Here is a 23200-nt window from a genome sequence, read left to right as displayed (position 1 = left end):
CTGTAAGAAAAAAAAAGTGATGTGATCTTTCAAATGTATTTTTTATATTTGTAAAATATGTATTCTGTATTATACAGCCCCGAGGACTGAAGGCACAGGTGCTGATATCTGATATTTATTTTTATTCTGTTTGAAGATGGGGGGCCTCATCTTCACCAAGTACAGTTGATTAGAGTCCAGTCTAATAAACTTTTAAATGTTTCTCTTAAAGCAGGTGTGATCAGCTTTGGCACAGTGCCAATCTGTCTGGTTTTGGGGGTTCGTGTCTGGTTTTGGGGGTTCATGTCTGGTTTTTCTCTGTAAAAAGCGCAATACAAATAAAATTGAATCAAACTGCAGCACAAAATCCCAACATCATGTATGCTCTGTGTGGGCATAAGAGGTCACTGTCGCCTATGGAGAGTTTATGAATACACAATTCGGAAACAATGATTTCACAATGAGGGTTTTTTTAAAATAAAGTGCTGCTCACTACTGATGACCACAATATGCAAGCCTTCCTTTGAGAGAGATGGTCACCAAAAATGCAATGGACAATTGGAAATTTTTCTACACAGTCCGTAAGTAACAAATAAATAATACATTTATGTGCATTATTTTTTATTATTATGGTTATGAATTTATTATCATTATCATTAGTAGTAGCAGTAGTAGTAGTAGCACCAGTAGCAGCAGTTGTAGTAGTAGTAGTAGTAGCAGTAGCAGTAGCAGCAGTAGTAGTATTAGTAGTAGCAGCAGCAGTAGTATTAGTAGTAGTACTACTTCTGCAACTAGTACAGAGGTATCAAATCTTACGATGGATACCATATGGATACTTTTATCTGGACTGTATAGTTGTTTTGGATCTGTGGTGACAGTTTAGCTATCTTTGGACATTATTTTGAAAGAAAGATTGCTTAATCTTTATATTTATCATTTTACTTCACAGTTCTACCCACCCTGATTAGCTTCACACAAAACGCTGATAATCCTAAAATACTTTTTCGTACTTTTGGTTTCTGTTTCACGAGAGTGATTTCTATAGGATTCCATTCCAACCCTAACAAAGCACACCTCATACAACAGCTAGAAATCTACCGTCCTGTAGGATTTCACTCCAACCCTAGCAAACACACCTCATTCAACAGCAAGAGATCTTGCTGAGCTGTTAATTAGTGAGTCAGCTGCACCAAATTATGGTCGAAATCAAAACCTAGATCTCCAGGGACGAATCCAGCGCTCTCCCATGTGCGAGTACATGATCAACTTCATCCACAAGCTGAAGCACCTCCCAGAGAAGTACATGATGAACAGCGTGCTGGAGAACTTCACCATCCTGCAGGTGAACGGCCCTGCATAATAATCACAACAGCACCAGTGCACTTTAAAGCACTTTTCCTAGCGGTTAGAGAACAATATGGGTGATTCTTGAAAAAAAAGTTTCCATTACTGTCATGGTTCTGTGTTCCTGTCTGTGTTTCCCTTGTTGGGCCGCCAGATGGCGACACTTCTGTTTTGTGTCCTGCTTGTATCATGTTTAATTGTATTATTGTTTTCAATTGGTCAATTATTGGTTGTTTGGTTGTGTCTGGTTGTGTTTGGTCGCTCATGTTCCTGCCCTGTGTGTTCCTGCCATGTTCTGTGTTCCACGCGCTTTTGGATTTTTGGATTTCCTGTGTTCCGTGTTTTTGAAGTTTTCCTTTGTGTTGTTTGAAGAGTTGCCCTGCAAGGCCTTTTGTTCCCTTTTTGTTAAGTAAAGTCTTTTGTTCTTACCTTTTGGAGTTTTAGTTTTTCCCCCTCTGCATTGGGTCCTAACCCCCCACGCACCCTGACAATTACAGCCCAAATATATTGGAGAGAGAGAATGTTCAATATCCCTGCCCCAGCCAATGGGAAAGAGTAGCCTGGTCATGTGCTCCTGACATGTGACTTACTGTACGGCTTTAGGCATCTGACAGGTCCGAGGCTGGTATTCAACCAACGTTCTTAAAATCGGTTAATTCTTGCTAACAGCTAAAACCGATAATTCTGTTGTCCTACACAAACACAGTTTGCTGAGTTCAGCAATCACCAAAATTTGTTTTGGTTTGCAGTTGAAGACAGGATGAAATAAATCTTTTTTTTTTTTTGTTTGTTTGTTTTTTTGTTTTTATTAATGGAAATGTGAGTTCTAGAAACCGAGGGATAAAATGTTTCAGACGGAGAACTGGAGGGAAACTGTTACTGTGTGTCTTCATTACGATCAAACCCTCGGAGACAAGCCGTAACATACATAACACACTCATCCCTTGGGTTTGATGTGGGAAGAATCCAGCTGGGTTTGAGGGTTTGAAGCAAGCGGCCAAAACCAGACTTCGTTTTTGAAGCTCATATCCTGGTCTTGTTGTTCCTGGTTGCTCACTAGCGCTACTACGGTTGGCTCCAGTATAGGTGTTTTCATATCCGGTTTCCATGTAAGTCTACGGTACAAATGCGGTCAAAATACAAGTCAATAATTTTTGCTCATGAGAACAAATAGTCACAATATGTGTATTTTATTCGTCTTATGACTGTTCATGGGTCGATTTCATGATTTATTGTGTCATTTGGGCACTGTTATAATATTTGTTGTGGACCAATGAGGTACAGTTTGCGTCACTTCCTGATTACTGCAGAGGACTAAACTACAGTAAGGGCTTACAGTCTTTGGTCACTGGGGTGGGAGGTGGCGCCTCAGTCTTGGCCTTGACATTGCGGCTCCGACCACGGTCCACCTGGGCGAAGTCAGAAAATGCAGGCATCCCATTTCGTAGTGATTTCATTATGGTGTGTGCTATTTACAGCAGCACTAGACGACCATAAAATAATCAGCCTCTTAAGTTTTTCAGTAGCTGAGTCATTTTTACTATTTCCTTTAGCCTCCTTTAGGCTCCAAATCGACAACATGGCCGCGCCCGCCATTGAGCTTCAAAACGTGTTTTAGAGACCCACGGAGAGTCAATGGGTGACGTCACAGTAGCTTTGTCCATATTTTTTACAGTCTCTGGTTTGAAGCTGGAATGATGGGTAGAAGAACGCCGGTAGTCACATGACCCTTGGAATGCACTGCATCCAATGTACTTTCGGTCTTGTAACAGCAGTGCCTTTTACTGTCTTTATTTGACTATTTAAAAAAAAAAACTTTTTATATTTTTTCCTTTCTTGGAATCTCAACTGGAGGTACGTATCTCAGTTGAAAATCGTGTTTGTTGACGTTGACAATCGTGAGATATTTCGTGTGTTACTCTAATCAAATGGAGTGGGGGTTGGGGGGAGGGGGTGTTGAGTCCTTGTTTTCCTGTGGGGTTTTGCACTCTTGTAAAGTCTGTTGTCTGAAAAACAGATTGGCTGCATCATATGACCTGTGTACTGTGTGTAATCTTTCCATTAAAAAACTGTGGGTCCCTAAAACCCATTTTACTTTTCAGAAAACACACCAACTGCCTATGGACTGCATTAATTCATTCAAATTTACCTGTGTGTTACCCTCAGTGTGGATGTTTTATCACCTCACAGGTTGTGTGTAACGTGTCCATTGCATTATCACCTTAGACAGTATATGAACTCGCACTTCTTGTGTGAAAAGTTCTCACTCATGTAGAATTAACACAGCACTTCCCGTGCCGTTGCCATGCCAACCAGCTCTCACTTCTCTCCTGTCTGCAATGCATTGTGGGTATGGAATGTTACTTTTGCAGCAATGGGCTTTTGAAATGTAGTCGTCCTTTACACTGTAGGTTCACAACAAAATTACACAATCTGTGATTATGTGCCTGTGGGTGTGTGTATGTGTGTGCAACTCTGTGGTATGTGTGTGCATGCATATGTGTGTGTGTGTGTGTGTATGCGTGCGTGTGTGCGTGTGTCTGTGATTATGTGCCCACGGGTATGTGTATGTGTGTGCAACTCTGTGGTATGTGTGTGTTTATTTAACATTTATTTACCCAGGGTAGGTTCGCTGAGCACTGATGCTGTTTTGCAGGAAGCCCTGCTTCACACTCAGACACATTCACACCTGGGAGCTGCCCAGTACAACTTCAATCCTCTATTGTTGGCCACTGAGCAGCTCCACTGGAGGGAGAGGACATTTTTTTAGCCAATTGAATCAGGGGATGAGTTTTTTTTTTTTTGTGCATGCATATATGTTTGTGTGTGTGTGTGTGTGTGTGTGTGCGTGTGTGTGTGTGTGTGAATAAGAGGCACACAGATAAAGTTGGGCCTGTACTGGGTGCAGTTAGTGAGTCATTTGGCACCTGCAGCTGCTGAAGATCTCTGCATTCTCACACCCAGCTATTGTCATTTCTGGAGGAAATGGTAATAGCTGCCTGTGAGTACTACACTATCTGAAGATGAGAACAAACACCAGAAACAGGAAGCTTTTACTGAAAAAAAAAAGATACAGACCCTGTGTTAAAGAGAGAAGTTATTCCGCTCGTAGGTTTCATTCAGCTTCAATATTTACCTCAGTAATGGAGCGCATTCTGTTTCTGGCTCTTCTTTCAGGTACAGAGGGACTTTTCAACTCATTTTATTTACTCTCTGTGCAGGTCTGGGGATATATATCAGTGTCTGTTGCAGTTTTTAAAGTGCCAATAGGTTGGAACGTTATACAGATTATAATGATAATGCCTAACATGTCAAACAAATCGTAAAATCAAAGTTTGTTGTGCTAAAAGCTTGAAATGTAAATACCTTTTTATCCAGTATGTTATGCTGCTTGAGGTGGCAGTCCAGTAGAAAGGGTCGGGAACTGGGCCGGTAATTTAAATGCTGTCAGCTTGATTCCCGATCAGAGGATGCTTTGGTTGATGCATGTGAAAGTGCAGTGCTGTGCAAATTGCTATGGATAAGAGAAAAGCCAAAATGTCATGCGACTGTATCTTGTCAGGTCTACTAACAAATTTTAAGATTTTAAAAGGAAGCAGTGGATATTGCCGCCTGGAAGGTGACCGTTGGGTCTCACAAAACAAACAGGAACTGTATTTATTGACTACTTTTTGGTGATTCTGCGTCTTCCCTGTTGTCGCCTACTGAACCCCAGCGCGCTGTTTCTCTCTGTGCTACGCTGCCCTTCAGGCATCCAGGGCAAAGACATCTGGGGTCCCGCGGTCGCCACGGGCCGCGAGGGCGAGTCTCTGTCTTTCTGCTGCGGGTACGACGAAGTCTACGCCCGCAAGGAAAAGTACTGGTGCCGAGGGGAGAGCTTTAGTTCGTGCCACATCGTGGTGACGAGCGTTGGCCCGCAAAGTGGACGCACCTCTCTCAAGGACCACAGAGGTAGCAGAGAGTTTTGCGTCACCATAAAAGACCTCACAGTGCAGGACAGTGGGGCGTACTGGTGTGCCATCAGCGTATGGGGAACTGACATACACGTGGCTGTTGCTCTCAGCGTCGATGCAGGTTAGTACTGGCTCACCACACCTGTGGTATTGAAGTGTAGTACGGTCATCGGTATTATACGAGAGCCCAGTTTTATTGCTTTTTTTTTTTTTTTGATGTACATTGGCAATATTTGAAGAATCATTTCTTCAGACCCACCACTGGCACTGACACCTGGTTTTCAGTCCACAAACTGCAAAGATTGAATTATTTTGTTTTTGGCATGCTAGGAGGTGACAGTTCAATGATAATGCAAAGATTGATGAGGTATTTCCATAGTGGGTTAAACATTAGTTGTCTGTTCCTGATTATTGTTACTTTCAAACACCTTAACATATTCCTGAGGCACAAATAAAGCATTTGTCTTTATTGCTAACGTGGGCGGGGGGGGGGGGGGGGGGGTATGGGGGAGGGTTTAGTGACGCTCACGCGTGCTTTCTGGACAAGCGCATCTCAGCAGTCGTGAGATTCAGGGATTTAAACTGCCCCCTTCTGTCCCCTAACAGCGAGACCAGTGACCCCATCGAAACCAAGCACAGCGAGCCCCACGACTAAACCAGCGACCACAATCGCACCCAGCCCCTCTACGGGCCCCCCCGCGGCGACTAGCGCGGCGACTCTGGAGCCCCCAACCACCCCGCCGTCACGGAGAAACGAAACCGGGTGAAGTACTAAGCCTGTTTCCTGTGTCGCACTCTATAGTCCTCATGTGAGCTACATGGGGGAAGATACACTGTTGCAGCACACAGGATATGCTGTTGCAGCACACGGGATACACTCTTACAGCACACAGGATACGCTGTTACAGCACACGGGATACGCTGTTACAGCACACGGGATATGCTGTTACAGCACACAGGATACGCTGTTACAGCACACAGGGCACACAGGATACACTGTTACAGCACACAGGATACACTGTTACAGCACACAGGATACGCTGTTACAGCACACAGGATACACTCTTACAGCACACAGGATACACTCTTACAGCACACAGGATACGCTGTTACAGCACACAGGATACACTCTTACAGCACACAGGATACACTGTTACAGCACACAGGATACGCTGTTACAGCACACAGGATACACTCTTACAGCACACAGGATACGCTGTTACAGCACACAGGATACACTGTTACAGCACACAGGATACACTCTTACAGCACACAGGATACGCTGTTACAGCACACAGGATACACTCTTACAGCACACAGGATACACTGTTACAGCACACAGGATACACTGTTACAGCACACAGGATACGCTGTTACAGCACACAGGATACACTCTTACAGCTCACGGGATACGCTGTTACAGCACACAGGATACGCTGTTACAGCACACGGGATACGCTGTTACAGCACACAGGATACGCTGTTACAGCACACAGGATACGCTGTTACAGCACACGGGGGTTTGCTAACAGTGGAATAACTGACCGATAATGTAATAACTGTTGCTCTAAGTGCCAATGAAAATGTAATATACATTTTTTTAAATGTAATAATTTGATCAATACTGTAAAAACTAGACAAATTATTACATTTATTGGTCATTTATTACATTAGCTTGTGGGTTAAAAAAAACGTTGGATAAAGGTTACTGCTTGTTCTGAGTAATTATTGCATTATTGGTCGATATTATTACATTACTGGACTTCATTACACTTTTGTTGGCACTAAGAGCAACATTTTATTATATTATTGGTCAGTTATTACATTATCAATCAGTTACTACATTATAAGCAGTTCCAAGGTTGCATTTTATGTTCACATTTTAGACATTTAGATGGTGTTTTTTTCCCTCAAAGCAATACAGCTTGCATTGACAGACAGTTCAATCAATCAATCAATCAAACTTTATTTATATAACACCTTTCAGACAAATCAAATTGCAATTCAAAGTGCTTTACAAGCGATTAACAAAACATAAAATGTTAAAATGGATTTAGAGACTAATGCACACCCAGTGGAATAAGACAACAATAAAAGGTGGATAGTTAAGATAATAAAAGATACATAAAATATAATACAAACAATAAAAATAACAAGAAATAAAATTATGAGATATTACACAAAGTAAATTTTATTAAAAAACAGTGAAATGTTAATAAAAAATTTTTTGTTTTAAATAATAAAATAAAATGCATGATCAACAGTAAAGTGTTGACAAAACAACATAGAATAAAATAAATAATAATGATGATAATAAATAAGTGTAAATACTAAGACCATAAAATTATAAAACACTACATAAAAGCCAGACTAAATAGATGGGTTTTTAGTTTACATTTACAGTTCATTAGTGCGGCTGGATGTTTCTTTGAATATGAGATGCATCAGCAGGGCCCCACCTGGGAACTGAAGACGCGAGCTTGAAGGTGCCAGCCCAGTTCCCTACGCCGTTCCTCAGGGTGAAAGTGTAACGTTCACTTCACAACAAAGGAGGGATTAAATGTACTTTCCAGATTCAAGCCTTGAATAGATAGGCTTGTTCTGCTAAGAAATTTGATTGTGTTAGATGATTCATAAAACACCATGTTCTGATGACAGAAACACCATGACAATGATCGCCTGATTTTTTTAAATTCATGAATTGCTTTACCGATCCCAGATTCTTCCTCAGTGTTTCAGGTATGGCATAATTTGTCAGGTTTCAGCAAAACAATAATAATGAGAAATGTTTTGGCATCTTTGTGAAACACACCTTTGGTAAATCGAAAAGCATGTGCCTAATTACTGAACTGTTACTCATAACTGTGCACTACCTCAGGCTTGATGGCTACCACTTAATCTTCAGCCATCTGGATTGACCGCATTTGGCTCAGCACCGCCATCTTTAAAACTTTCACTCTGCTCTGTGGTTTTGTGGTCACTGGTTTGAACTGTGGTACTGGATGTTTGCTCACCAGAACCACACTGTGTTTGAGCTGTGGTACTGGATGTTTGCTGACCGGAACCACACTGTGTTTGAGCTGTGGTACTGGATGTTTGCTGACCGGAACCACACTGTGTTTGAGCTGTGGTACTGGACATTTGCTGACCGGAACCACACTGTGTTTGAGCTGTGGTACTGGATGTTTGCTCAGCAGAACCACAGTGTGTTTGAGCTGTGGTACTGGACGTTTCCTGACCGAAAGACACTGCTTGTGTTTCAGCTCAAAGAGGCCAGAGAAGCCCAGCACATTAACCATCCTGAGCATTTCTACAGGTCTCCTGCTCCTCTTCCTGTGTCTGGCCTGCGTCATGGCCACCGTCTGGAGACGTACTGGAAGTGAGTGTGTTCGGAAAGTGTGTTCTTGCACAAGCGCGCTTGGTGCCTGCAATAGCCTCAGAAGAAGGAAATGTACCAAAGCACCAAAGCTCTGCTCAAACTATTGAGTTGCAGTTTGACTTTATGCCGTCTCGTAGAGCATGTGCTACTTCTGTTTGAGCAACCACCATGTACTGTGCCATTGGTTTTGTAAAAACATGGGATTTTTCCGTTCCTCAATCACTGTCTTTTTGAACAATCTGTGTGGCATAATTATAATTATTTATTCATTTATGTTGATATTATTATTGCTATTACGCGCTGTTTTACCCTTTATTAAGTATGTCCAATCGGGCGACGCCAGCGCGAACACCACTGAAAATGCACTGAAAAAAGTAAAAGTGCAAAAGAGAAGGGGATATTTATTTATTAGTGTTGTTTGTTCTGAACATAGGCAGAGGCGAGCTGGAGGGGAAAGGGGACAGTTCAAAGGTAAGCACTCTCTGCCCTCCTCAGTCCAACTGCTGTCTGAGCTGCCAAAACTTACTGAATTAACTGACTGACCGTTGACTGGATTAAGGCTGAGTGCTTATGAATCCAGGTTTGCTTGTCAAGATTTTTCCCACAATTACTTAATTATTATTATTATTATTATTATTATTATTATTATTATTATTAATAATAATAATAACAATAATAATAAGAGTGTAAAGCCATAGTTTATGCCAATCTATGGGAACTTTAGCAGACGACGCCAACAATAGCCCCCATGAGACACCACATTTGACATTACTAAGGAAATGGGTGTACTACTAAGACTACAAAGACTACATTTCCCAACTTAATTTTTCCCTCTGTTGTAGTCATTTGCCGAGGCCACCGAGATACAGTACGCTGAAGTAACTGTCAATACGAGAAGTCAGCCCCTGAGTGACTTCGTCACATATGGCAATTTGTATTTTCACACAATTGCTGAAGATCGGTCACCAGAGGGCAGTGTTGAGTACGCTGCGGTCAAACGCTGAAGAATCTCCGGTATAAGTGGAAGAGGAAGAGCGCAAGAGAATCTGGAATAATCTTCTCCAGCGCTGAAAAGATGCTTCATTTTCTCTAAAAGAGGGAGTGATGTTCTTCAAGCATAAATGTGTGGCATTTTAAAAATGTATATAACCTTTATTTGCTGCAAGAAAAAAAAAGTGATGTGATTTTTCAAATGTATTTTTTATATTTGTAAAATATTTATTCTGTATTATACAGCCCCGAGGACTGAAGGCACATGTGCTGATATCTGATATTTATTTTTATTCTGTTTGAAGATGGGGGGCCTCATCTTCACCAGGTACAGTTGATTAGAGTCCAGTCTAATAAACTTTTAAATGTTTCTCTTAAAGCAGGTGTGATCAGCTTTGGCACAGTGCCAATTTGACGGGACTTTGGGCGTGTTTTTGAGTTTCTTTAGAAATGAAGTCACACAACGGTTCTGCCAGCCCTTCCTTCGTTTTTCCTGTTCTTTTTTCTTTTTTACTTTTTTGTCTTAATGTCTAAGATTCTGTCTCAGTTGTTTCAAAACCTGTTTGTTTGGTTTGGAAAGCAATGGTCAGAGTTTTCATGTTTGTGTTTTTTTTTAAATGGTATGGTTTTATCAAAGCTTCCTTGTCTGTTTTAAAAGTGTATAGCAGCAGACTGTATACAGTAGCAGATAATGATCTCCTTTGGTTTTGGCCGTTTGGGTAGTCTTACACTTCTTTGACTCAAGTGTAAAATGATGATCAAGTTAAGTGCACTGGACCCAATTTCACTTCTTCCAAGTCGGTATTGTTACTTTTTGTCATGTCTCCATTTGCATCAGTCCAAAAACTGTGTAGGACTAGCCTTTACTGCTTGGAGTGATTGAAATCTTCAGTGGAATGCTAAAATAAATATTTAGCCTGTGAATCTCTGTAGAACCAGTCCTTTGCCACAGAAGAACAAGTTTTCATCCGTGAATTTTAATTTCCTGTTGAGTATACAAGTAACAGTTCGTCATTTCTCCCTCTTTATCTATATTGGCACTTATTGCCTATATTTCCTTTATTTAGCTGGAATCTGCAGAGGTTAATTTAACTGTCGCACAACTTTGATGCTTGTACCTTGTATTAGGACATTTGATCTTCAGGTCAAAACGGTTTTTTGCAGGAACTCCAGGGCTGTCGGCAGCAGCACTTCCTGTGTGGTTTCCCGTGTTTATAATTATCCAGAGCATGGCTAACTTCTCTATTCTCCCTTTCCTTCCATTGCCTGTGTCCTTCGGTTGGACGCCGTCCATGCAGTAGATGCCTTTAGTAAATTACATTACATTACATTACAGGCATTTAGCAGACGCTCTTATCCAGAGCGACGTACAACAAAGTGTATAACCAAAACCAGGAACAAGTGTGTTGAAAACCCTAGAGGGAAGTACAGTACCAAGTGCAGGGAACGACCACGTAGTTTAACTTGAACCCTGTAGGTTAATCTGATTAACACAACAAAAACAGCAACAAAGCAGTCTATGCAAATAAAACAAGCAATAGTTGAGTAGGCACAAGTGCAATAACTAAGTCAACTAAGATAAACACTAAATTAAGACTATTGAGATAAAAACATTTTTAAAATAGTATTTTTTAATGACTGGAGACAGGCTTTCATCTTGCATAAATGACACAGCCTTCCAGATCCATGTCGGAAATATGAATGTAGAGGAATGTGTGAGAGTGAATATTTGTAAGCAAATCAGCAACACCTGTAGTCGCTGATCTGTGATCAATGGGAAAAATCACTTGTTCAAAATACCTTGCAACTGAAATTTTTCTGTGCTGCAACAGGTGCAGCTTATAATGAACACCTGCCTGGCTGTTACTATTCATAGAATATTTGCCATTACACCAGGCTGGCCCGCAGAGGATGGGCTCCCCCTCTACAGCCGGGTTCTTCCGGAGATTTCTTTCCATTGCAGAGTTGTTTTCTCACAGCCGTTTCAGTGTTTTTCTTCCCACTGGGGAGTTTTTATTAATTTATTTTACCTCATTTGCTTGCTTTTTGGGGGTTCGTGTCTGGTTTTGGGGGTTCGTGTCTGGTTTTTCTCTGTAAAAAGCGCAATACAAATAAAATTGAATCGAACTGAATTGAATCAAACTGCAGCACAAAATCCCCACATTATGTATGCTCTGTGTGGGCATAAGAGGTCACTGTCGCCTATGGAGAGTTTATGAATACACAATTCGGAAACAATGATTTCACAATGAGGGTTTCAAAAATAAAGTGCTACTCAGCACTGATGACCACAATATGCAAGCCTTCCTTTGAGAGAGATGGTCACCAAAAATGCAATAGACAAGTGGAACTTTTTCTACACAGTCCATGAGTAACAAATAAATATTACATTTATGTGCATTATTTTTTATTACTATGGTTATGAATTTATTATCATTATCATTAGTAGTAATAGTAGCAGTAGTAGTAGTAGCAGCAGTAGTAGTAGTAGTAGCAGTAGCAGTAGCAGCAGTAGTAGTATTAGTAGTAGCAGCAGCAGTAGTAGTAGCAGTAGTATTAGTAGTAGTACTACTTCTGCAACTAATACAGAGGTATCAAATCTTACGATGGATACCGTATGGATACTTTTATCTGGATTGTATAGTTGTTTTGGATCTGTGGTGACAGTTTAGCTCTCTTTGGACATTATTTTGAAAGAAAGATTGCTTAATCTTTATATTTATCATTTTACTTCACAGTTCTACCCACCCTGATTAGCTTCACACAAAACACTGGTAATCCTAAAATACTTTTTCGTACTTTTGGTTTCTGTTTCACGAGAGTGATTTCTGTAGGATTCCATTCCAACCCTAACAAAGCACACCTCATACAACAGCTAGAGATCTACCGTCCTGTAGGATTTCACTCCAACCCTAGCAAACACACCTCATTCAACAGCTAGAGATCTACCATCCTTAATTAGTGAGTCAGGTGCACCAAATTATGGTTGAAATCAAAACCTAGATCTCCAGGGACGGGGTTTGGAACCACTGGTGTAAAGTACACTGAACATGCATACTCAACAGAATCATAGATTTAAATAAGCGAGGAACACTGATTTAAAGCCGAAGAGGTCTTTAGTCAGACGTTTGGCACCTCAGGCCGTTTTTAAAGTGTAGTTTCGCCTGATCTTTGCCGTCCCAGACGGAGTACGTTCGGTCGGAGGGGGGGCGGTACGTTTACCGAATCCAGCGCTCTCCCATGTGCGAGTACATGATCAACTTCATCCACAAGCTGAAGCACCTCCCGGAGAAGTACATGATGAACAGCGTGCTGGAGAACTTCACCATCCTGCAGGTGAGCGGCCCTGCATAATAATCACAACAGCACCAGTGCACTTTAAAGCACTTTTCCTAGCGGTTAGAGAACAATATGGGTGATTCTTTAAAAAAAAAAATTCCATTACTGTCATGGTTCTGTGTTCCTGTCGGTGTTTCCCTTGTTGAGCCGCCAGATGGCGGCACTTCTGTTTTGTGTCCTACTTGTATCATGTTTAATTGTATTATTGTTTTCAATTGGTCAATTATTGGTTGTTTGGTTGTGTCTGGTTGTGTTTGGTCGCTCATGTTCCTGCCCTGTGTGTTCCTGCCATGTTCTGTGTTCCACGCGCTTTTGGATTTTTGGATTTCCTGTGTTCCCTGTGTTTTTGAAGTTTTCCTTTGTGTTGTTTGAAGAGTTGCCCTGCGAGGCCTTTTGTTCCCTTTGTTCCATTTTTGTTAAGTAAAGTCTTTTGTTCTTACCTTTTGGAGTTTTAGTTTTCCCCCTCTGCATTTGGGTCCTAACCCCCCATGCACCCTGACAATTACAGCCCAAATATATTGGAGAGAGAGAATGTTCAATATCCCTGCCCCAGCCAATGGGAAAGAGTAGCCTGGTCATGTGCTCCTGACATGTGACTTACTGTACGGCTTTAGGCATCTGACAGGGCCGAGGCTGGTATTCAACCAACATTCTTAAAATCGGTTAATTCTTGCTAACAGCTAAAAGCAATAATTCTGTTGTCCTACACAAACACAGTTTGCTGAGTTCAGCAATCACTAAAATTGGTTTTGGTTTGCAGTTGAAGACAGGATGAAATAAATCTTTTTTTTTGTTTGTTTGTTTTTTTGTTTTTATTAATGGAAATGTGAGTTCTAGAAACCGAGGGATAAAATGTTTCAGACGGAGAACTGGAGGGAAACTGTTACTGTGTGTCTTCATTACGATCAAACCCTCGGAGACAAGCCGTAACATACATAACACACTCATCCCTTGGGTTTGATGTGGGAAGAATCCAGCTGGGTTTGAGGGTTTGAAGCAAGCTGTTGGCTCCAGTATAGGTGTTTTCATATCCGGTTTCTAGTCTACGGTACAAATGCGGTCAAAATACAAGTCAATATTTTTTGCTCATGAGAACAAATAGTCACAATATGTGTATTTTATTCGTCTTATGACTGTCCATGGGTCGATTTCATGATTTATTGTGTCATTTGGGCACTGTTATAATATTTGTTGTGGACCAATGAGGTACAGTTTGCGTCACTTCCTGATTACTGCAGAGGACTAAACTACAGTAAGGGCTTACAGTCTGTGGTCACTGGGGTGGGAGGTGGCGCCTCAGTCTTGGCCTTGACATTGTGGCTCCGACCACGGTCCACCTGGGCGAAGTCAGAAAATGCAGGCATCCCATTTCGTAGTGATTTCATTATGGCGTGTGCTATTTACAGCTGCACTAGACGACCATAAAATAATCCTCCTCTTAAGTTTTTCAGTAGCTGAGTCATTTTTACTATTTCCTTTAGCCTACTTAACCAAATAATTAGTTGGCAGAAAGCGTAGTCAGCTTGCTATATTTGGTAGTCCAGTAGCCTATGCTAAAACAGTTCGCAACTTCGGCTACCAAGCCATTTGACTAGCTAGCTAACCCTAAACTACAAATATTCAATCTGTCAAACGTGTTTGACGGCTTGTCAGTCGTGTACATTCCGTAAATGTCTACCTGGGCCATGCTTCACGCATGTGACAAAGCTACTGTAATCCCGATTTTGGGATAAACACTGCAAAATTTTCAGTTTCACGAAGCAAATTAAGGTTTATTTGCTGAATAGCATACAACACACGATGGAATCACACACACAGAATTTAACGAAATTAACCATCTTTGTAAGACTGGCATTTAGAAAGGAACATGTTTTTAGCATTTAAGAGACCGACAAGAGCATTTAAGACAGTGGTTCTCAGAATCGGTCCTGGGGGCTCCTTGCGTATATTGGCTTTTCTCCATTGATTTTGATGATTTACAAGAAAAAAATAATAGTCTAATAATAATTTGAAATTCAATGTACATTATTTTTGTCTTCATGCACCAGGTGGAAAACTTGCTGTACAAAGTGCGTTGTCATATTTACACGCCTGCAGATCGGTTATTAAAATACTTGGTAGTTAATCACCGCTGACAGTGTTCATTTTTATTCGGTAGAAAGTGACTTGCGAACGATCGGTCAGCTAGCGTCACCCAGCAAATGAACGCCACAAACGGCGATGGAGTAGCTAGTAGCAGTTGGCTCATTAACTGACTGTGGCGAAAACCTACGACGATAACTTGCTCGGTTAACAGCAGGTCTACCAGACAGTTATACGAAAATTAGCCTAGTCAAATCACCAGTAGCCTACACATCTCTGATTGATTGACCATCAGTGTAGTCGATGTTCCTCCCCTGTGGTGCATATTGCTAATGCGTGAGCTAACCACGGATAGCTTACCTAAGCTCACTGGCAAGCTGATATGCTAGCTAAGCATATTCGTTTTGAAGATAACTGAACATAATTGTATTATTAATGTCATACATATAACGTGATTACATGACACAGAACAGTCACGGATGGAAATTAAACTCTGTAAACATTTGATAATATACTGTAAAACATAACGCAGACAGTCAGCTAGCCTCAAGTTCGTTCTGCAATCGTTCGTTCAGGTTGATGGGCTTTTCCGCACCGGACTGTCAATCACATTGTAAAAATCACAAGACCGCTTAACTCTATGGTTTTGGCACCAAATCGACAACATGGCCGCGCCCGCCATTGAGCTTCAAAACGTGTTTTAGAGACCCACGGAGAGGCAATGGGTGACGTCACAGTAGCTTTGTCCATATTTTTTACAGTCTCTGATTGAAGCTGGAATGATGGGTAGAAGAACGCCGGTAGTCACATGACCCTTGGAATGCACTGCATCCAATGTACTTCCGGTCTTGTAACAGCAGTGCCTTTTACTGACTTTATTTGACTATTAAAAAAAAAAAAAAAAACTTTTTATATTTTCCCCTTTCTTGGAATCTCAACTGGAGGCACGTATCTCAGTTGAAAATCGTGTTTGTTAACGTTAACAATCGTGAGATGTGTTTCATGTATGTTACTCTGATCAAATGGAGTGGGGGTTGGGGGGGAGGGGATGTTGAGTCCTTGTTTTCCTGTGGGGTTTTGCACTCTTGTAAAGTCTGTTGTCCGAAAAACGGATTGGCTGCATCATATGACCTGTGTACTGTGTGTGATCTTTCCATTAAAAAACTGTGGGTCCCTAAAACCCATTTTACTTCTCAGAAAACACACCAACTGCCTATGGACTGCATTCATTCATTCATTCAAATTTACCTGTGTGTTACCCTCAGTGTGGACGTTTTATCACCTCACAGGTTGTGTGTAATGTGTCCATTGCATTATCATCTTAGACAGAATATGAACACGCACTTCTTGTGTGAAAAGTTCTCACTCATGTAGAATTAACACAGCACTTCCCGTGCCGTTGCCATGCCAACCAGCTCTCACTTCTCTCCTGTCTGCAATGCATTGTGGGTATGGAATGTTACTTTTGCAGCAATGGGCTTTTGAAATGAAGTCGTCCTTTACACTGTAGGTTCACAACAAAATGACACGATCTTATTGGCTGCTTTTCAGAAAGCACGGCCTTTTACATTTAGTTTTTTATCGTTTTTTTTATCGAGAGCTAAGAGGAGCAGCTAAGAGGCATGCGTGTGTGCGTGCATATGCGTGTGTGTGTGCGTGTGTGTGTGTGCTTGTGTCTGTGATTATGTGCCTGTGGGTGTGTGTATGTGTGTGCAACTCTGTGGTATGTGTGTGTATGTGTGTGTGTGTATGCATGCGTGTGTGCATGTGTCTGTGATTATGTGCCCACGGGTGTGTGTATGTGTGTGCAACTCTGTGGTATGTGTGTTTATTTAACATTTATTTACCCAGGGTAGGTTTGCTGAGCACTGATGCTCTTTTGCAGGAAGCCCTGCTTCACACTCAGACACATTCACACCTGGGAGCTGCCCAGTACAACTTCAATCCTCTATTGTTGGCCACTGAGCAGCTCCACTGGAGGGAGAGGACATTTTTTTAGCCAATTGAATCAGGGGATGATTAGGTGGCAAGTTTTTTTTTTTTTTTGTGTGCATGCATATATGTTTGTGTGTGTTTGTGTGTGTGTGTGTGTGCGTGTGTGTGTGTGAATAAGAGGCACACAGATAAAGCTGAAGATCTCTGCACTCTCACACCCAGCTATTGTCATTTCTGGAGGAAATGGAAATAGCTGGGTGTCAGTACTACACTATTTGAAGATGAGAAAAAACAAACACCAGAAACAGGAAGCTTTCACTGAAAAAAGAAGTACAGACCCCATGTTAAAGATAGAAGTCATTCCACTCGTAGGTTTCATTCAGCTTCAATATTTACCTCAGTAATGGAGCGCATTCTGTTTCTGGCTCTTCTTTCAGGTACAGAGGGACTTTTCAACTCATTTTATTTACTCTCTGTGCAGGTCTGGGGATATATATCAGTGTCTGTTGCAGTTTTTAAAGTGCCAATAGGTTGGAACGTTATACAGATTATAATGATAATGCCTAACATGTCAAACAAATCGTAAAATTAAAGTTTGTTGTGCTAAAAGCTTAAAATGTAAATACCTTTTTATCCAGTATGTTATGCTGCTTGAGGTGGCAGTCCAGTAGAAAGGGTCGGGAACTGGGCCGGTAATTTAAATGCTGTCAGCTTGATTCCCGATCAGAGGATGCTTTGGTTGATGCATGTGAAAGTGCAGTGCTGTGCAAATTGCTATGGATAAGAGAAAAGCCAAAATGTCATGCGACTGTATCTTGTCAGGTCTACTAACGAATTTTAAGATTTTAAAAGGAAGCAGTGGATATTGCCGCCTGGAAGGTGACCGTTGGGTCTCACAAAACAAACAGGAACTGTATTTATTGACTACTTTTTGGTGATTCTGCGTCTTCCCTGTCGTCGCCTACTGAACCCCAGCGCGCTGTTTCTCTCTGTGCTACACTGTCCTTCAGGCATCCAGGGGGCAGTCGTTACGGGCCGCGAGGGAGAGTCTCGGACTTTCTGCTGCAGGTACGACAAAGACTACACCCACAGGGATAAGTACTGGTGCCGAGGGGAGAGCTTTAGTTCGTGCCGCATCGTGGTGACGAGCTTAGGCCCGCAAAGTGGACGCACCTCTCTCAAGGACCGCAGAGGTATCAGAAAGTTTTGCGTCACCATTAAAGACCTCAAAGTGCAGGACAGTGGGGCGTACTGGTGTGCCATCAGCGCATGGGGACCTGACATACACGTGGCTGTTGCTCTCAGCATCGATGCAGGTTAGTACTGGCTCACCACACCTGTGGTATTGAAGTGTAGTACGGTCATTGGTATTATACGAGAGCCCACTTTTATTGCTTTTTTTTTTTTTTTTTTGATGTACATTGGCAATATTTGAAGAATCATTTCTGCAGACCCATCACTAGCACTGACACCTGGTTTTCAGTCCACAGTCGGTATTAAAATGGCATTTGGCATGCTAGGAGGTGACAGTTCAATGATAATGCAAAGAATTGATGAGGTATTTCCATAGTGGGTTAAACATTAGTTGTCTGTTCCTGTTTATTGTTACTTTCAAACACCTTAACATATTCCTGAGGCACAAATAAGGCATTTGGCTTTATTGCTAATGTGGGGGGGGGGGGGGGGGGGTATGGGGGGGGTTTAGTGACGCCCACGCGTGCTTTCTGGACAAGCGCATCTCAGCAATCGTGAGATTCAGGGATTTAAACTGCCCCCTTCTGTCCCCTAACAGCGAGACCAGTGACCCCATCGAAACCAAGCACAGCGAGCCCCACGACTAAACCAGCGACCACAATCGCACCCAGCCCCTCTACGGGCCCCCCCGCGGCGACTAGCGCGGCAACTCTGGAGCCCCCAACCACCCCGCCGTCACGGAGAAACGAAACCGGGTGAAGTACTAGGCCTGTTTTTTCTGTTTGGCACTCTATAGTCCTCATGTGAGCTACATGGGGGAAGATACACTGTTACAGCACACAGGATACGCTGTTACAGCACACAGGATATGCTGTTACAGCACACAGGATACTCTGTTACAGCACACAGGATATGCTGTTACAGCACACGGGATACGCTGTTACAGCACACGGGATATGCTGTTACAGCACACGGGGGTTTGCTAACAGTGGAATAACTGACCGATAATGTAATAACTGTTGCTCTAAGTGCCAATGAAAATGTAATATACATTTTTAAAAATGTAATAATTTGATCAATACTGTAAAAACTAGACAAATTATTACATTTATTGGTCATTTATTACATTAGCTTGTGGGTTAAAAAAAACGTTGGATAAAGGTTACTGCTTGTTCTGAGTAATTATTACATTATTGGTCGATATTATTACATTACTGGACTTCATTACACTTTTGTTGGCACTAAGAGCAACATTTTATTATATTATTGGTCAGTTATTACATTATCAATCAGTTACTACATTATAAGCAGTTCCAAGGTTGCATTTTATGTTCACATTTTAGACATTTAGATGGTGTTTTTTTCCCTCAAAGCAATACAGCTTGCATTGACAGACAGTTCAATCAATCAATCAAACAAACTTTATTTATATAACACCTTTCAGACAAATCAAATTGCAATTCAAAGTGCTTTACAAGCGATTGACAAAACATAAAATGTTAAAATGGATTTAGAGACTAATGCACACCCAGTGGAATAAGACAACAATAAAAGGTGGATAGTTAAGATAATAAAAGATACATAAAATATAATACAAACAATAAAAATAACAAGAAATAAAATAATGAGATATTACACAAAGTAAATTTTATAAAAAAACAGTGAAATGTTAATAAATGTTTTTTTTTTAAATAATAAAATAAAATGCATGATCAACAGTAAAGTGTTGACAAAACAAAATAGAATAAAATAAATAATAATGATGATAATAAATAAGTGTAAATACTAAGACCATAAAATTATAAAACACTACATAAAAGCCAGACTGAATAGATGGGTTTTTAGTTTATGTTTACAGTTCATTAGTGCGGCTGGATGTTTCTTTGAATATGAGATGCATCAGCAGGGCCCCACCTGGGAACTGAAGACGCGAGCTTGAAGGTGCCAGCCCAGTTCCCTACGCCGTTCCTCAGGGTGAAAGTGTAACGTTCACTTCACAACAAAGGAGGGATTAAATGTACTTTCCAGATTCAAGCCTTGAATAGATAGGCTTGTTCTGCTAAGAAATTTGATTGTGTTAGATGATTCATAAAACACCATGTTCTGATGACAGAAACACCATGACAATGATCGCCTGATTTTTTTAAATTCATGAATTGCTTTACCGATCCCAGATTCTTCCTCAGTGTTTCAGGTATGGCATAATTTGTCAGGTTTCAGCAAAACAATAATAATGAGAAATGTTTTGGCATCTTTGTGAAACATGTGCCTAATTACTGAACTGTTACTCATAACTGTACACTACCTCAGGCTTGATGGCTACCACTTAATCTGCAGCCATCTGGATTGACCGCATTTGGCTCAGCACCGCCATCTTTAAAACTTTCACTCTGCTCTGTGGTTTTGTGGTCACTGGTTTGAACTGTGGTACTGGATGTTTGCTCACCAGAACCACACTGTGTTTGAGCTGTGGTACTGGATGTTTGCTGACCGGAACCACACTGTGTTTGAGCTGTGGTACTGGATGTTTGCTGACCGGAACCACACTGTGTTTGAGCTGTGGTACTGGACATTTGCTGACCGGAACCACACTGTGTTTGAGCTGTGGTACTGGATGTTTGCTCAGCAGAACCACAGTGTGTTTGAGCTGTGGTACTGGACGTTTGCTGACCGAAAGACACTGCTTGTGTTTCAGCTCAAAGAGGCCAGAGAAGCCCAGCACATTAACCATCCTGAGCATTTCTACAGGTCTCCTGCTCCTCTTCCTGTGTCTGGCCTGCGTTATGGCCACCGTCTGGAGACGTACTGGAAGTGAGTGTGTTCGGAAAGTGTGTTCTTGCACAAGCGCGCTTGGTGCCTGCAATAGCCTCAGAAGAAGGAAATGTACCAAAGCACCAAAGCTCTGCTCAAACTATTGAGTTGCAGTTTGACTTTATGCCGTCTCGTAGAGCATGTGCTACTTCTGTTTGAGCAACCACCATGTACTGTGCCATTGGTTTTGTAAAAACATGGGATTTTTCCGTTCCTCAATCACTGTCTTTTTGAACAATCTGTGTGGCATAATTATAATTATTTATTCATTTATGTTGATATTATTATTGCTATTACGCGCTGTTTTACCCTTTATTAAGTATGTCCAATCGGGCGACGCCAGCGCGAACACCACTGAAAATGCACTGAAAAAAGTAAAAGTGCAAAAGAGAAGGGGATATTTATTTATTAGTGTTGTTTGTTCTGAACATAGGCAGAGGCGAGCTGGAGGGGAAAGGGGACAGTTCAAAGGTAAGCACTCTCTGCCCTCCTCAGTCCAACTGCTGTCTGAGCTGCCAAAACTTACTGAATTAACTGACTGACTGTTGACTGGATTAAGGCTGAGTGCTTATGAATCCAGGTTTGCTTGTCAAACCTGGAAATACAGATTTTTCCCACAATTACTTAATTATTATTATTATTATTATTATTAATAATAATAACAATAATAATAAGAGTGTAAAGCCATAGTTTATGCCAATCTATGGGAACTTTAGCAGACGACGCCAACAATAGCCCCCATGAGACACCACATTTGACATGACTAAGGAAATGGGTGTACTACTAAGACTACTAAGACTACATTTCCCAACTTAATTTTTCCCTCTGTTGTAGTCATTTGCCGAGGCCACCGAGATACAGTACGCTGAAGTAACTGTCAATACGAGAAGTCAGCCCCTGAGTGACTTCGTCACATATGGCAATTTGTATTTTCACACAATTGCTGAAGATCGGTCACAAGAGGGCAGTGTTGAGTACGCTGCGGTCAAACGCTGAAGAATCTCCGGTATAAGTGGAAGAGGAAGAGCGCAAGAGAATCTGGAATAATCTTCTCCAGCGCTGAAAAGATGCTTCATTTTCTCTAAAAGAGGGAGTGATGTTCTTCAAGCATAAATGTGTGGCATTTTAAAAATGTATATAACCTTTATTTGCTGCAAGAAAAAAAAAGTGATGTGATCTTTCAAATGTATTTTTTATATTTGTAAAATATTTATTCTGTATTATACAGCCCCGAGGACTGAAGGCACAGGTGCTGATATCTGATATTTATTTTTATTCTGTTTGAAGATGGGGGGCCTCATCTTCACCAAGTACAGTTGATTAGAGTCCAGTCTAATAAACTTTTAAATATTTCTCTTAAAGCAGGTGTGATCAGCTTTGGCACAGTGCCAATTTGACGGGACTTTGGGCGTGTTTTTGAGTTTCTTTAGAAATGAAGTCACACAATGGTTCTGTCAGCCCTTCCTTCGTTTTTCCTGTTCTTTTTTCTTTTTTACTTTTTTGTCTTAATGTCTAAGATTCTGTCTCAGTTGTTTCAAAACCTGTTTGTTTGGTTGGGAAAGCAATGGTCAGAGTTTTCATGTTTGTGTTTTTTTTAAAATGGTATTGTTTTATCAAAGCTTCCTTGTCTGTTTTAAAAGTGTATAGCAGCAGACTGTATACAGTAGCAGATAATGATCTCCTTTGGTTTTGCCCGTTTGGGTAGTCTTACACTTCTTTGATCCAGTGTAAAATGATGATCAAGTTAAGTGCACTGGACCCAATTTCACTTCTTCCAAGTCGGTATTGTTACTTTTTGTCATGTCTCCATTTGCATCAGTCCACAAACTGTGTAGGACTAGCCTTTACTGCTTGGAGTGATTGAAATCTTCAGTGGAATGCTAAAATAAATATTTAGCCTGTGAATCTCTGTAGAACCAGTCCTTTGCCACAGAAGAACAAGTTTTCATCCGTGAATTTTAATTTCCTGTTGAGTATACAAGTAACAGTTCGTCATTTCTCCCTCTTTATCTATATTGGCACTTATTGCCTATATTTCCTTTATTTAGCTGGAATCTGCAGAGGTTAATTTAACTGTTGCACAACTTTGATGCTTGTACCTTGTATTAGGACATTTGATCTTCAGGTCAAAACGGTTTTTTGCAGGAACTCCAGGGCTGTCGGCAGCAGCACTTCCTGTGTGGTTTCCCGTGTT

General features: G+C 41.2%; 2 protein-coding genes and 2 long non-coding RNA genes across 8 annotated transcripts; all 4 read left to right on the top strand.

Moving 5' to 3' along the window:
* The first annotated feature begins 4 nt into the window (after positions 1-4).
* Positions 5-22918, top strand: LOC118211677 (CMRF35-like molecule 6). Of its 5 annotated transcripts, none has more exons than XM_035389081.1 (8): positions 5-560; positions 12384-12419; positions 12829-12981; positions 18012-18317; positions 18794-18950; positions 20891-21006; positions 21440-21477; positions 21841-22918. In XM_035389081.1, exons 1-8 carry the CDS (start codon positions 512-514, stop codon positions 22000-22002), a joined length of 1017 nt encoding a protein of 338 aa, XP_035244972.1. In that variant the 5' UTR covers positions 5-511; the 3' UTR covers positions 22003-22918. The 5 variants fall into 5 exon arrangements, with proteins under 5 accessions (XP_035244972.1, XP_035244975.1, XP_035244971.1 ...); XM_035389080.1 differs by lacking the exon at positions 5-560 and adding an exon at positions 11247-12012; XM_035389084.1 differs by lacking the exon at positions 12384-12419 and having other exon boundaries at positions 18012-18069.
* On the top strand, positions 2078-3138 carry LOC118211686. The gene is made up of 2 exons (XR_004762054.1): positions 2078-2305; positions 3013-3138. It is a non-coding gene; the product is annotated as an uncharacterized LOC118211686 (long non-coding RNA).
* Positions 4236-9813, top strand: LOC118211678 (CMRF-35-like molecule 4). Its single transcript, XM_035389085.1, has 6 exons — positions 4236-4500; positions 5074-5397; positions 5883-6039; positions 8540-8655; positions 9089-9126; positions 9498-9813. The coding sequence occupies exons 1-6, from the start codon at positions 4347-4349 to the stop codon at positions 9657-9659; spliced, it is 951 nt and encodes a 316-aa protein (XP_035244976.1). The 5' UTR covers positions 4236-4346; the 3' UTR covers positions 9660-9813.
* On the top strand, positions 13403-15954 carry LOC118211685. Its single transcript, XR_004762053.1, has 2 exons — positions 13403-13973; positions 15841-15954. It is a non-coding gene; the product is annotated as an uncharacterized LOC118211685 (long non-coding RNA).
* Positions 22919-23200: the final 282 nt, after the last annotated feature.

This window comes from Anguilla anguilla, chromosome 13 (genome assembly GCF_013347855.1).
Source record: "Anguilla anguilla isolate fAngAng1 chromosome 13, fAngAng1.pri, whole genome shotgun sequence".
NCBI classification, from domain to species: Eukaryota; Metazoa; Chordata; class Actinopteri; order Anguilliformes; family Anguillidae; genus Anguilla; species Anguilla anguilla.
Note: the sequence above shows the minus strand (reverse complement) of the source record. Positions and strands in the feature narration are given on the sequence as shown.

What these genes read in the sequence shown, in the direction of transcription:
- LOC118211677 (XM_035389081.1), top strand. Translation starts at nt 512, where the DNA reads ATGGTCACCAAAAATGCAATGGACAATTGGAAATTTTTCTACACAGTC. An exon ending in GAAATTTTTCTACACAGTCC is followed by an intron (nt 561 to 12,383) that starts GTAAGTAACAAA and finishes TTTACTTCACAG; the next exon opens with TTCTACCCACCCTGATTAGC. An exon ending in TAGCTTCACACAAAACACTG is followed by an intron (nt 12,420 to 12,828) that starts GTAATCCTAAAA and finishes TTGCCGTCCCAG; the next exon opens with ACGGAGTACGTTCGGTCGGA.
- LOC118211678 (XM_035389085.1), top strand. Translation starts at nt 4,347, where the DNA reads ATGAGAACAAACACCAGAAACAGGAAGCTTTTACTGAAAAAAAAAAGA. An exon ending in TGCTCTCAGCGTCGATGCAG is followed by an intron (nt 5,398 to 5,882) that starts GTTAGTACTGGC and finishes GTCCCCTAACAG; the next exon opens with CGAGACCAGTGACCCCATCG. An exon ending in CGTCTGGAGACGTACTGGAA is followed by an intron (nt 8,656 to 9,088) that starts GTGAGTGTGTTC and finishes TTCTGAACATAG; the next exon opens with GCAGAGGCGAGCTGGAGGGG.